Raw genomic sequence first — 13,637 nt, 5'->3', positions numbered from 1 at the left:
TTTAGGTTAGTGGAGGGGGGGATATGTAGTTGTCGATATACCCCCTCCCCGGTAACTTTGACATGAGGGGGGGTCGATATACCCCCTCCCCGATAACTTCGACATGAGGGGGGGGGGGTTCATATGATGTTTTTTTGTGCATATGATGTTTTTTCATATGATGTTTTTTTTCATATATGTATTAATTTTTAGTGTAGAGGAAAAAATAAAATAAGGAAAAGGACGAAAAGAGGAAGAAGAAGAAAAAGAAGGAGTGGAAAAAGGAAAATAAGAAGAGGAAGAAGGAGAAGAAGAAAGGAGAAGAAGAGGAGAGGAAGAAGAGGAGAAATAAATAAGAAGAGAAAAAAGAAAAGAAAAAGAGGAGAAGAAGAAAGGAATAGAAGAGAAGAAGAAAACAATAAAGTAATAATTTCTAAAAAAAATTCTTCACCTCTATTCCTTTCTTCCTCTCCTCTTTTTTTCTTCTTTTTTTTTCTTCGATCTTCTCCTCTATTCCTTTCTTCTTCTCCTCTTTTTTTTCTTCCTCTTCTTATTTTTTATCGGGTATGTCATTGTCGATATACCACCTCCCCGATAACTTCAACATGAGGGGGGGGTCGATATACCCCCTCGCCGATAACTTCGACATGAGGAGGGGGGAGGGGGTCAAGGGGTCGAGGGTTCTAGGGTCGAGGGTTCTAGGGTCGAGGGTTCTAGGGTCGAGGGTTCGAGGGTTCGAGGGTCGAGGGTCGAGGGTTCGAGTGTTGTCGAGGGGCCGAGGGTTCGAGGGTCGAGGGTCGTCAAGGAGTCGAGGGTTCGAGGGTTCTAGGGTCGAGGGTTCGAGGATCATCGAGGGGCCGAGGGTTCAAGGGTCGAGGGTCGTCGAGGGTCGAGGATCGCCGAGGGGGTCGAGAGGTTGCCTAGTGTCAAAGTATTGAAGAAATCCATGGCTTCATCATCAGCCGAAAGTAACCGGGGCATGATGGTACGAAGTTCTCCAAAGTTATTCTGGAACGGAGTCCCGGATAGGATAATCCGCCTTTTGGTACAAATTTCAGCAAAGGCCTTCCAAATAGCGATATTCAGAAGGATCTTGTTGTGCTTTGTACCAAAAAGCGAATTATCCTATCTGGGATTCTGTTCCAGAATAACTTTGGAGAACTTCGTACCATCATGCGCCTGTTACTTTCGCCTAATAATGAAGACATGGTTTTGTTGAATCCTTTGACACTGGACCCTAGAAGCGCTGTCGAGGCCACCCAAATTTACCAAGTTAAAAGAGTGTTGTCGTCGAGGCCACCCCGAACCCTTGAAGCATTGCCGAGGCCACCCCAAACCCTAGAGAAGCGTTGAGGCCACTAATTAATATAATTCCTTGTTGTGATTAGCTATAGCTAGGTCTATGTTTGCCACTAATATATCCATCTGTCATGTTTGTATAATAATTGCCATGTTGTAATATTTGCAGAAACTATGGAGCACGGCCGAGACAAGGAAGCAGAACAGGTGTTGGGGGACATAATCGCAAACGAAGGTGATGTCATGTCGTATCTCAACGAAACCGATGGTCTAGAAGGAGAGGGTGAAGCAGGCTACGGTTATCGAACAACGAAGAAGGAAGGACATGATTATGATGGCTCCGGTGACCAAATGCCGGTGCAAGACGGAGATCGTGATGACGGCTCTGGTGACCGAACAGAGTCCGGCCAGGTATATATATTAATTAAGCCTGTGCTGCCTAGCTAAATGATGCATTCATTGTTTTGGTATCTACACATATTAACTCTCGTCTTTCTTCTTTTTTCTAGCCTTCCAGATCGAGCACAACTTCAGTAAAGAGACGAGGCCCTAAGAAAAAGCTGCGCTCGGATGAAAGGTTCACGACACAGCAATCGCGCGCGATGGCCAACTGATTGAACCCCTCCGGACCAAGGAAGCATTTACTGCTCAGTGCGGGGTTCTTGTTAGGGACATGATCCCGATCAGCATCGAGCTATGGAATCAGCCTAAGAAGGAAGAGCTTCAAGTTTCTTTTGTCAAAGATAGATAGAAAGAGGATCTTTGGAAAGCGTTGAAGGTAAATTTCACCCTACCGGAAGAGGAGGATCCGGAGAATCCAGTTATATAGCCATTGATCAAGTCCTGTGCTCTCAAGAAGATGGCAAGTCTATTTAGGAGGTGGAAGAATGAGCTGAAAGCAAAGTTTGTCGACAAAGAAAAGACACCAGAATTCATCGGTCGGTATGAGAAGCTCAGAGATCAATGGGACGCATTTGTGGCCAACAAGACATCGGAGAGGAGTAAGAAGATGTTAGCGACAAACAAGATAAATGTTGCGAAGAAGGAGCATCACCACCGCACGGGGTCAGGTGGCTACCTCAAAGCCCGGCCGTTGTGGGCCAAGGCTGAGAACGACCTGCTTGATAAAGGGATCAAACCAGAGACATTGAACTGGCCAGACCGTTCAAGGACTTGGTTCTTCGGGGTTGGTGGAACCTTGGACCCTGTAACAGGGAAGTGCGTTTAGACGAGGGAGCAACTACGAATACCCGTCACGAAGCTTCAGGACTATATCGCCGCAGCGCAGGAAGGGACGTTCGTTCTAGATAGGGAGAAGGACGAGATCACAATGGCCCTCGGGAATCTTGAGCACCCTGGACGGACACGAGGCACACCAGGCTCCGTTCCATGGAAGGCTGGATTTCTGGATGCAGGCGGTTACAAATGCCAAGAGAGGAGGAGGAAAGTGGAGCAGAGCAAACTGCAGAAGCTGCACGCAGGGTTACGGAAGCTAGAGGAACGAGAAGCAGTTTGAAGAAAGCGACCTGCCAAAGCTACCCCCGAAGCTACCCCGCCATCTCAACGGAGAAGCGGCGTGGCTTCGACCGAGCTGCTTCAGTTGGAGGTTGTCTTCACGGCTCCTACTAGCTACCCCATGGATGCTATCATGGAGTCTCAACATTGCCACCTTATGACGCAATGGCAGAACTACAAAGTCAAGGCGGCTGTCGGCTCTGTTCGACCTCCTGAACCCGGCGCAACTTTTCACTGCCGTCCAATTCCAGAAGGATATGCTAGGGTGATGGTGGACGAAATAACTGAGGGATTTGAGGAGCTCGTGCTTGACCACCCTACCGGTGAAGGGGAGACTAGGCTGGGTTCTGCTCTGAAGACTCCATGCCTATGGCGGAAGGAGCTCATCAACCTTCCGAACTGGACGCCTCCGCCTCCTCCTCCTCCTCTGGCGAGTCAGGGCACTCCTCCTCCTCCTCCGCCTGCTCCTCTGGTGAGTGATCAGGGCACTCCGCCTCCTTCTCCGACGCGTGGCAGCACTCCGCCTCCTTCTTCGCCTGCGCCGGCGCGCCCGACCAGCCAGCCTCCTCCTTCTCTGCCTTGTCAGCAAGGGTGGAAGAGACCCGCCGCCGCTCCGGCTGCTCCGGCGCGTCGTAGTCCTTCTCCTCTGCCTCATAAGCAACGAAAGAAGACAGTCGCAGCCGCTCGGCCTGCTCCGGCGTCTAGTAGTACAGCCAGAGGTGGGAGGCAATACAGATTCAGTCCATCTCTCAAGACTCCAGAGAAGTTACCATACGAGATGACCGAACAGGAAAACGCGGATATCTGTCAAGCCCAAGTGAAGGACTACTTCGAAATGCAAAGAGTTAAGAAACATCCACCTCCGGAGGAGAAGATAGATCCGGTGAAAGCGAAGCGCGCTTTGGATGCCCTGCAGCGACCACCACCATCTCCACCGCAAACCAACTATGAGCGCATCACTGAAAGGACATATAAGGAAGCGAAGCGGTCGGGAAGTACTTGCAGTGACAGAAGGTTACACGAACGAAGAAGTGGGAAAGTTGTATGCTGATAGGGCTATGCATTGGAGGGCAAGGGTGACAGAAGCTTCTTCCTACCATAGAAATTGATGCATACGAGATTGAAGGGGGGCCAATATATATCTTAATGTTATGGTTGGGTTTACCTTAATGAACGTTAATAGTTGCGGATGCTTGCTAAAAGTTCCAATTATAAGTGCATAGAGTTCCAACTAAGAGATGACATGCTAACAAAGGCCTCTCCCACATAAAAACTTGCTATCGATTTAGTAACGTAGTCAATTGCTAAGGGACAATTCAGCAAATCCTACCACTACTAATCCACACTCATTATACTAAGTTAATTGTTTCTTTATCTAAACAACACCTAACTTTTATTTTCATGTTCTTTATTATCTTGCAAACTTATCCCTTCATACCTACAAAGTACTTCTAGTTTTATTCTTGTTCTAGGTAAAGCAAACGTTAAGTGTGCGTAGAGTTGTATCGGTGGTTGATAGAACTTGAGGGAATATTTGTTCTACATTTAGCTCCTCGTTGTATTCGACACTCTTATTTATCAAAAAAGGCTACAAACGATCTCCTATACTTGTGGGTTATCAATACCCTCATGATGACAACAACAGAACCGAATGCGAAACACTAGTAGTTTACATTGATGGAATCACTGCCCCACGAGCGATTTATTTTGCTAGCAGTCACTCTCTGGTCGGTTTGGCATGCACATCGCAAAGTTGTTCACGAAGGCATTTTCCAAACACCACAAGCCACGCATGCCTTCATTACGAAGTTCATCGGTGAGCTAAATGTGGTCAGAGAAACACAGATAGCAAGTGCACCAGGCGTCCCGATGCTACCCAAGAGCTCCAACGAGTAGGCACACAAAAAAACATGTAGATGCGAGGATGAGATCAACCAGAGGTGGTTCGACCGCGGCAATTTGCCAGGAAAGTGCAAGTAATTTCCTTGAGAGCTCAGCATTGGTCATTCCATGTGTTGAAGACCCAACCACTCTGGAAACAATCGCATTCCGGGAAGGTTCAGCATTGGCGCAGGATCTCAATCTGCAGAACTTCATTATATCCCCCGACTCGAGGCAAGTCATCACTGAGATCGCAAAAGGGAAATGAGGATGAAACGGTGCTAATAGTTAGTGAGATTAAATCTTTAGCAGCTTTGTTCAACTGTAATTTCATTTTTGAATGTCGTGCTGTCAATCATGAAGCGCATAGTTTAGTCAAGCATTCTCTTACTCTAGGTCCAGGTCATCACATTTGGTCCAGGTCCTTGTGGCTTTTGCTGAATATAGATTGGCTTTATACCCTTAAAAAAAGTAACTCACAGCTGTTCTCTCAAAAACCAAAAAGAAAAAACCCAAAGCTAACCAGCAGTAAATGAGCTAGAAAACCGGGAGGGCCCAGCAACTAATCCGATCCGGAGGCCCGGAGTTTGGTCAGCGCCCGCGACGAATTCCGCAAGGAGAACGCGAAGGATAGATCCGCCGTGAAGGCCCAACGGCGGCTGACCGAAACCCAGGGCCGCCGCCGGCCGCCCGCGCCCTGAAGCGGAAGAGCGAAACCCCACCCGGCGCACCGCCACACGGGCAGGGCGAGATGGTGGCGATCTCGATGTACCGCGGCAACCTCCACCGGGGCGGGGACGCCGCCGCGCGCCGCTGGCCGGTGCCCCCGCCCACGCTCTCCGCGTCCCAGTTCCGCCGCCTCCTCCACCGCCGGTCCCTCGCCGTCTCCCGCCTCGCCGGAGCCCCCCGGCCCAACTCCCCCAACCCCCGCCCGGACGACGGCGCCGCGGCCCCCGCGGCCGTGGGAGAGGCGCAGGAGGTGGGCGGGGGTCAGCAGCAGCAGCATCAGGCCGAGCGGCAGGAGGAGGAGGCTCATGATGTGCCGATGCAGCAGCAGCAGCCGCATCAGGGGGAGGAAGAGGGACAGGGTGTGCAACAGCCACAGGGGGAGGGAGATGGGCAAGACGAGCAGCAGCAAGGAGAGGAGGAGGAGCAGGAGGAGGGGGCGGTGGAGGATGTGGAAATGGACGATGCGGGAGAGGTGGTCGCCGGAGATGCCGATGCCGGCGGCAATGGTGACCCTGAAGAAGGGCAAGGCGAAAGCGAAGGCTTCGACCCCAACTCGGAGGTGAGGCTCGTGAAAACTCATGGCTCCTCATAGCTTCCTGTTGATCTATGTGGGATTTTAGCTGCCATCCTGCTAACAATGGCTTAGGGTTAGATTCAGGTCATTGGTGGATGACTACTTGTGAAGTCCCGACAGTAGATTTTCGGAATTGCTACTCATCATGGTAGTATTATGGTGGTTCTATCTTAGAATCTAGACTTTTAGCACAGTGTTGGAAGTAGGATGAAATTCCTAGGTTGCCTCTTCCTTTCTGGGTTGGAATAAGCCAGTAAGTAATGATGCTTTTGAGTTTTATACTCCTACTCAACAATTCAGCTTCTTGGCCACACTGGACAACAGTCAGCTCTTTCCCGAGAATACAAATATATTATTGGTTGCTGCTGAACAACAGTTTAATTCCTGAGTTTTCCACGGAGATTTTGCTGAGTGCTTTGTGAATCCTGAGTAGAATTGATTAACCACACCACGCATACTGTTCTTGTTTGCAAGCTAGCTACCTATGCTTGGAAGCTTCGTGCATTATGCTTGCGAGCACCAAATATGTGTGTGTTCTCTTTTTCATCTAGATCTGAGTCCTATTTCTGGTTTAGGTGGGTCAACCTGATGGAGTTGAAGAAAGGAAGAGAGAGTTGACTGACAAGCTGGATACCTTGAGTAAGAAAAAGCATGACCTTGTGCAGATGCTGAAGCAGGTAATAATTTTCTTTGTTTTGACTGGCACTTGCGGTTTGGGACAAGTTGATATGTTCTTCATCCCTGTTACGGTCCTGTCTGCTTAAGTAACTGAACCTTGAATACCATGTGATATTCGGTGGTTCTAATGTGTTTGGATTTGACTGTTTTCATCGTTAATTGAGTAGCCACTTAGAATACACTGGTTCGAATGAGTTTTTCTGTTCGAACTATATGAATCCAAAAATTGCGAACTTGCTATCCCATCTGAATATGAAACTGATTAAATAATAAATTCATAGTTCAAATATCCACCGCTTTCTAATGAAGTACTACAACAAATTTGAATTGTAAAAAGTTCATCAGGATGGACAGGAAGATTTGTGCAAAGTAACTGCAGTTGCTTATATATGCTAACAGACATAAGAAGCGGATGGAATTTATAGTAGGCTTTCAAACATGCCTCTTTATCAAATATTTTGTAAAAATATTAATCATGCTGCTGTGCATATGCAATGTAACCTTGTTATTATATGTATTCAGAGTTTTTTATTTTATTTTGCGGGGAATATGTATTCGGAGTCACACAGTAAGTGCAAACATATTGGTGGTTGCATGCTCTATTTTCTTTAAGTAATTATCCGCGGTGGTCACTAGTCAGTTTACTATGTAAGATTAATTTTGGCTGTTTGAACAGATTTTAAATGCCGAAGAAGAAATCAGAACACGTAGCATGCAGGCTTCACTGCGTGCTGCCATTCCTCAGCCGCCAGAAAACACAGCTGATGGAAGTGTTCCTAGACAGGTGCCCAGAATGACCGTTGATGTCAATTTCAGCGAGTTTGCTGGGGAGTCAGATGCTGGTTCCAACCAGGGCACTCCTGGACGCCCCTTGCATCATGTTCACAGTATTTCCCCTTCAACAGCCTCTTTTGCTAGGTCTCCATTCGGTTCTCGCAACCACAACCCTGTAAGTTTTTGCAATGGCCATGTTCCGAGCTCAAATCTATATTTCGCTATTGGATGCTTTAATGAATCAATTTAAGTTACTAGCGAAAATGAGTCTACATTAGTAATTTCATTTCAGCAATAAATCCTGATTTTCTTAAAAGTTCTCAGGCTTGAGGATGTTGTTACATGTTCTGGATTTCCTTTTGTATTTAAAGTTCTCAGATATAATATGGTGGAATGAAGTGTATCTAGTAGAATATAATGATTGCTGCGTTCTAACTCTGTGCTATTGTCCTTGTGTTGAGCTAAAACCACTTTGTTATCTTACAGGGCAACACTCCAAGAAGTCCAGCAGCACCTTTCTCTACAGCAAGCCCGTCTCGCTTCGCAGGTACTGGGCATCAAGGGCACCACCCCTCGGCATCATTACCAGCAACCAACTTTGTAGCATCGTCGCCTTCCCCTGCTGCATCCGGTGGCTCTTCCTCTGTATTCCGGGACCATCGCCCGCCCAGTTCAACATAATTCCGCAAAACCCGAACGAAGGCCACAACGTACATGAGTTGCCGTGAATAGTTGAATGCTCTTCGTACTCCTCTTTGCAATGTTACTTTATCAGACGATATTATCAGTCAGAATGCAAGAGCAACTTGGGGAGAATAAGGTCTTGAAGCATCATTTTATATCTTGGTGCTAGTGCTGCTAAAAAGGAGTCATGTTCTCTTCTCCGTGAGCCGAGGTCAAAATCTGATATCACTCTAATTATTAAAACCAGAATACTTGCTACCCTAATCTGAGAATGTGAAATAGGGTTGAGCAATTCGGCATCGCTGATGGCTTGTTCATGCAGAAAGGTTGAGCTGAAACTGGAAGCCTGAAAGTATATGCCATGCAGTTCTGTTTTAGTTTCCGACCACCAACAGAAAAGAAAAATCAGGACACACTTCGCATTAAAATGAGGGTGTAAAAAGCCAACAACCAACAGCTCTCCTGGGCCATTCCCAGATTCTTGTTTTGTTCTAGACGTATTTTCCAAATTTGGGGGCACAGCCGTCACTACTCTGTATACTTGATGTGTTCAATGCCTAACAATTTATTAGGTAATGATCTGAAATCTGTCACCAGAAACAAGACAAGATTTGTCTAGATTATGATCCATTCTGACCAAGTTTTGGATAAATATATCATATCCACACTGTTATTTGTCCAGAAGAGGAGATGGCCAGTGCTACCCTTGTTATTTCAAGGTACCAGCATCAGAAGGCATGCTACCTAAACTGAACAGGTCTCTATATAGGGATGTCATCAATTTTCACAAGAAAAACCAAGAAGAAAAAAAGAGTGTAAACATAGAAGTTTGCAGATCCATGTTTGTCAGTGATCAAGAATGCGTAGTTAGGAGAATTCCAAAAGGAAACGGAGTCCAGGAAATCTGCAAGGTTCTCTGTAGTTTGAAACAGCAAATACAAAACATATGCCTCTCAAATATAATTTTTGTTCACTTTAAAAATGTCTCTTCAGTCATAGCAATAGATCCATAGCCACATGCATACCCCCAAACTACATGTGCCTCACAGAAGACGATCCACGGAAATCAAAGTGTATCAACAGGGATGATTGGAACATCTACATGGTTGTACTAAAGGGCACGGAAACAGAGAGTAAAATTCTGCATTTACCTCGTGTGATGCTGCCACAAAATTAGACCTTCTGCATCCTCTAAAATTGGGCAAAGAAGTCCTGCAAGGTTCATAATAATATTTAGAAACAGGAAGTTAATGCAGCAGACAGGTAGAGCATTGAAACTCTGGTGCCATGATAAAGACATATTTCTGATTACATCTTTGATGTACAAGTATAACCAACCGCATTATCTACAAGCCCCATGTGCAACATTTTTGAAATAAAATTAGTGCACACAAGTCAAATTCAGGAAATGATGTGACAAGAAGTGTAGCTATTTTCACGCCACTTGGATAATGATATATCTGGTCAAAGAGAAGTGCATACACTGACCAACCCCGAATTTAATTTGCCAGAGGTTAAGTAAAGAACAAAGTAATCATCTATATGATTACTATTATATGTCGGCAATTTCTTAATACCATCACAAAGATCGTCTAGTTGGAAACGTTTCAATGCCATGTATCCCTGGGCCCTACAAGCTATCCTCATATTCGACTGTTTTTTCCCCCAAGTTATACACACCTTTGAGATGGTACAAAGCTAATTCTCTACCAGTAATATTAACCAGTAACGCCGTTGAGGATACACAGTTCAAGAATGGCACAACGCCACATTTACTGACTTGAATACCAACCTGCTTATTGCACTTCATTGGCATCTCTAGCAGCAATCAACCTTGCTTACCGGTTCTGTATTACCATATGTTTTTTCCTTTTCAAGTAAATGTGTAACATGTCTCTCGTTATAGGATATCCAGTTTATGACCATTCCAAAAAAGCTGCACAGGATGCAAGCACATATGCTAATCTGCAATTAAATATGTCCCAACTTTCGTTTTCCATGTAAAACTTGAACACATGAGGCAACTATCAGCTTGTTTCCCGAACAGCAATACACAGTGCCTCAGGAATGTACAGTTAGTCAAAGCCAACTGCCACTGGAGTGAGCCTCTAGAAAGAACACAAGTCGCCTACGAAACTAAGAGTGCTACGATGAACTGATGGGTCAATTTATGCAAACACACATGCTAATCTGCAATTAATTATGTTATCAGTCAGCTTGTTTATGCAGTTACTCAGAACCAACTACCAGTCTACCACACGGGAGTAAGCCTCTAGAAATGTACAGTTACTCAGAACCAACTACCACTCTAGAGAACTTGCACGGGATGCAACCACACATGCTAATCTGCAATTAATCATGTCCCATCTATCGTTTTCCATGTAAAATTGGAACACAGGAGGCGACTATCAGCTTGTTTTTCCTTCACAGCATTACGCAGCACCTCAGAAATGTACATTTAGTCAGAGCAAACTACCACTGGAGTAAGCCTCTAGAAAGATCACAAGTCGCCCGCGAAACTAAGAGTGGTACTAAGATGAATCGACAGCTTAATTTATGATCTAATAATCGGGACTAAATTTACCAACAAAGCTGCTAGTATCCATCCAGTAAACGAAAATTCAGTAACCCGTGGGGTTCAATCAAACAGCTCAAGAGGGCGGCGGGGCGGAGTGCATCGGACCTGGAACCAGGCGGCGGCGGCGGCGAGCGCGGAGGAGAGGCGGCACCTCCTCCGCCGCTTGCCGGCCTCGCAGGCGTGGACGGACTGGAAGTCGGCGGCGGGGAGCTTGCGGGTGATCCAGCCGATGTCGAGGTAGACGAAGCGCGGGGGCGGGGGCAGGTCGACCTTGACGCGGACGACGCTGAACCAGACGAGGAAGCGGCGGACCTGCACGCCCTCGAGCTCGGTGAGGGAGCCGTAGCGGAGCACGCCCGTGACGCGGGGCTCGAAGTAGGTGAGGTACTCGAAGTGGACGTAGCAGGGCCCCGCGAGGTCCACGGCGAGGCTGCCGTTGCCGGCGAGCGAGAAGGCGGTGACGTTGGCCGGGAAGACGCCCGCCGGGAGGCCGAAGAGCGGGAGGAGCTCGTAGATGGTCTTGTTCTTCGCCGCGGGAGGCGGTGGGGTAGGGGTCGGGGGCTCCGCCGCCGCCGCGGCGCCGGCGAGGAGGAGGAGGAGGAGGGGGAGGAGGGAGATGGGCGGCATCGGGGACTCGGAAATTCTGCGTTTATTTTTCGCCTCTTTCTCTCTCTCTGGAAGAGTCCGGATGGGTTTGGGTTTTATGGCCTTTGGTCAACTGGTTTGCTTTTCAAATTGTGGTTCTCCAAGCTGTGAAATGGCTTCAAGCAACGAAATTGGAGGATATACCGTTTCTGCTTACCGCTGGGTGCCTCAAATCTGTGTAAAGATGTTTTGAACCCTAAGAAATGGAGGAAGGCCATTTTTCCTGGCTTTTTTGCCGGCATTAAACGTTTTCTCTTTTTTTAAAAGGTAACAGTGTTAGTACAATGCTTAACGCCGTGCTAGATTCCAACCCCGGGGCATTACTAAAAGTTCACAGTAGACACTACGGTCGAGAAGAGTGGTGACTACGTTGCGGTTGCGGCTGTGGTGATAGTGGCGGACGGGCAGAGGAAATTATCCAGGCTCGCCGACAATGGGTTAGCCGGGAGTTTCTCACTCGAAGGTCTTGAAGGTGATGGGTTGTTGACGGTGTTATGGCGCCAAAAGCTGTCCCATCAGGCCGGTTCGAGGCCCCCAAGGTCGGTGTGCACCCTTTCCATGATCCCACATGTGGGCCCTCTGGAAGGGAAGGCCCGGGGAACTTGAAGCACAAAACAAGGGGGGCGGCTTCCAGGAGGACTCCTCCACCGCTTCAGATACCGTCTAAGATTCATGTAAACCCTAGCCCCGGGCATCCTTTATGAGGCAGGGCAGGGCTAGTCAATAGACACACAATCTACTTTTTGTATACCTACAATCATTATGACCCCCCTACTCATTGTACCACATCCAATCAATATAATCAGAGCTGGAGTACGGTTTTACCTCCGCCGCGAGGACCTGAAGCCGGGTCCGCTGGAATCTACATCGACAATTGTTGTGAAGGCTTAGCTTTAGCTAGAGATCTTAACATATTCCATGCCCAAAATGCAAGTGACTACAAGGTGCATGCAAAAGCTTAAAGGAAAATGGAATGGGAAGGTATGATCACCTTATTCTCAAAATCAAGTTTCTTATCTGAAGGTTAGTTTATGTAGTTCTTATTCGTGAGAATAGAGCCTATAATGCAGAGGCACAAATCTTTCTAGATATGCCCTTCATTACATAACTGACGGTCGAGTATGGTTTTTGTCACCGCCATCGATGTTGGTATTCCAACCGTTTTGACTGTTTAATAAAGGGCATTGATTCTTAAAAACAATTTGCCGCACCACCCGAGGAAAAAACTCCTTTCCTTCATTTTATGGATCACCTCTATATTATCTGCGTTGACTACTAAAGGATCAAAGATGCGCGGTATGTGGACTGTTAGGCGAGGGTATGAACAAACTATCAATTTTAGTGTTGTCTTAGTTGATTTTAGAGGCAATGCAAAATCGTAAGTTCTTTACAAATGCAACTAAGTGATATGACCTATATGACGCGTTGCAGCAAGCTAGAAAGGTATACACAAGACAAACAAGCAAGCAAGTAATAACAAGTAAAGCTAGGGCTAGATATAACCATATGTGACAGAAACAAAATGTGTAATCAGAAGTACACACTCTTGGGAGAGTGTTATCTCTATGGAGAGGTTGGGAACAAGGGATGCTCCCAGAACAATGAATGTCTCACCTAATATAAGTCTCTAGGTTCCTTGACCAACGAATGTCGAAGCACCCTCTCACAAGGGGTAGCTCTTGGGGTGAGCTCCAAACCCTCACAAATGAGTCTAGAGCACAACTACACAACTTGGAAGCTCCCAGGTGATACCCAACCATCTATGGTTCCCCACAAACCCAAGAAACAAGATTTGCAAAGGATCGCATGGGGAATCAATAAACTCAAGTTTTTCTTTGTTGGAGTTGTAGATCCGGATCTCCTCTTACTCCCCTCCACCTAAAAGTATAGGTAGAATGGATGGCTATAGAGGAAGATCTTAAGCTTTGAAGGTGCTCAACTATAGTGGAGAGAGAGAGAGAGAGAGAGTGGAAGTCATCACCTTGTTTGTGGGGGGGGGGTATTCCTTTTATAAGCTTATCCATAATAGGCATGTTGGGCTCTCTTCCTAGTAAGTTTGGATGGTCGGGGGATTAGCAAAGGATCCAAGGTAGCTACAAGGTGCATCTGAATGAAAACATACAAATTATGTTTTCAGATGCATGCATCTTGGGGGTGCTCGCGAAGGGTCTGAGACCCGAAGGCTCTAGGGAATCTCTAAGGGGCATTAGAGATTAAATAGGAACATTTTGTTTTTGGCTTGAAGGCCTCTGAGAGTGTCCGAGGCTACTCCAAGGCTCACTAGAGAGAAACACTCATGCA

General features: G+C 46.8%; 2 protein-coding genes across 2 annotated transcripts; one reads left to right on the top strand and one right to left on the bottom strand.

Annotated features, from left to right (window-relative positions):
- Positions 1-5,240: 5,240 nt before the first annotated feature.
- Positions 5,241-8,268, top strand: LOC123070400 (cyclic nucleotide-gated cation channel beta-1). The gene is made up of 4 exons (XM_044493613.1): positions 5,241-5,962; positions 6,553-6,654; positions 7,332-7,604; positions 7,916-8,268. The coding sequence occupies exons 1-4, from the start codon at positions 5,426-5,428 to the stop codon at positions 8,108-8,110; spliced, it is 1,107 nt and encodes a 368-aa protein (XP_044349548.1). The 5' UTR covers positions 5,241-5,425; the 3' UTR covers positions 8,111-8,268.
- On the bottom strand, positions 7,700-11,401 carry LOC123070402 (uncharacterized). Its single transcript, XM_044493615.1, has 3 exons — positions 10,797-11,401; positions 9,265-9,325; positions 7,700-8,459 (listed from the first exon to the last, which is right to left on the bottom strand). Exons 1-2 carry the CDS (start codon positions 11,316-11,318, stop codon positions 9,305-9,307), a joined length of 543 nt encoding a protein of 180 aa, XP_044349550.1. The 5' UTR covers positions 11,319-11,401; the 3' UTR covers positions 7,700-8,459; positions 9,265-9,304.
- Positions 11,402-13,637: the final 2,236 nt, after the last annotated feature.

This window comes from Triticum aestivum, chromosome 3B (genome assembly GCF_018294505.1).
Source record: "Triticum aestivum cultivar Chinese Spring chromosome 3B, IWGSC CS RefSeq v2.1, whole genome shotgun sequence".
Classification (NCBI taxonomy): Eukaryota; Viridiplantae; Streptophyta; class Magnoliopsida; order Poales; family Poaceae; genus Triticum; species Triticum aestivum.
This window is presented reverse-complemented; position numbering and strand designations above follow the sequence as displayed.

Bases quoted from the DNA above. Each gene is read 5' to 3' on its own strand.
- LOC123070402 (XM_044493615.1), bottom strand. From the start codon at position 11,318: ATGCCGCCCATCTCCCTCCTCCCCCTCCTCCTCCTCCTCCTCGCCGGC. The intron at 9,326-10,796 runs GTCCGATGCACT...TGAACCTTGCAG, and splicing joins CCGCCGCCGCCTGGTTCCAG to GACTTCTTTGCCCAATTTTA.
- LOC123070400 (XM_044493613.1), top strand. From the start codon at position 5,426: ATGGTGGCGATCTCGATGTACCGCGGCAACCTCCACCGGGGCGGGGAC. The intron at 6,655-7,331 runs GTAATAATTTTC...CTGTTTGAACAG, and splicing joins TTGTGCAGATGCTGAAGCAG to ATTTTAAATGCCGAAGAAGA. The intron at 7,605-7,915 runs GTAAGTTTTTGC...GTTATCTTACAG, and splicing joins GTTCTCGCAACCACAACCCT to GGCAACACTCCAAGAAGTCC.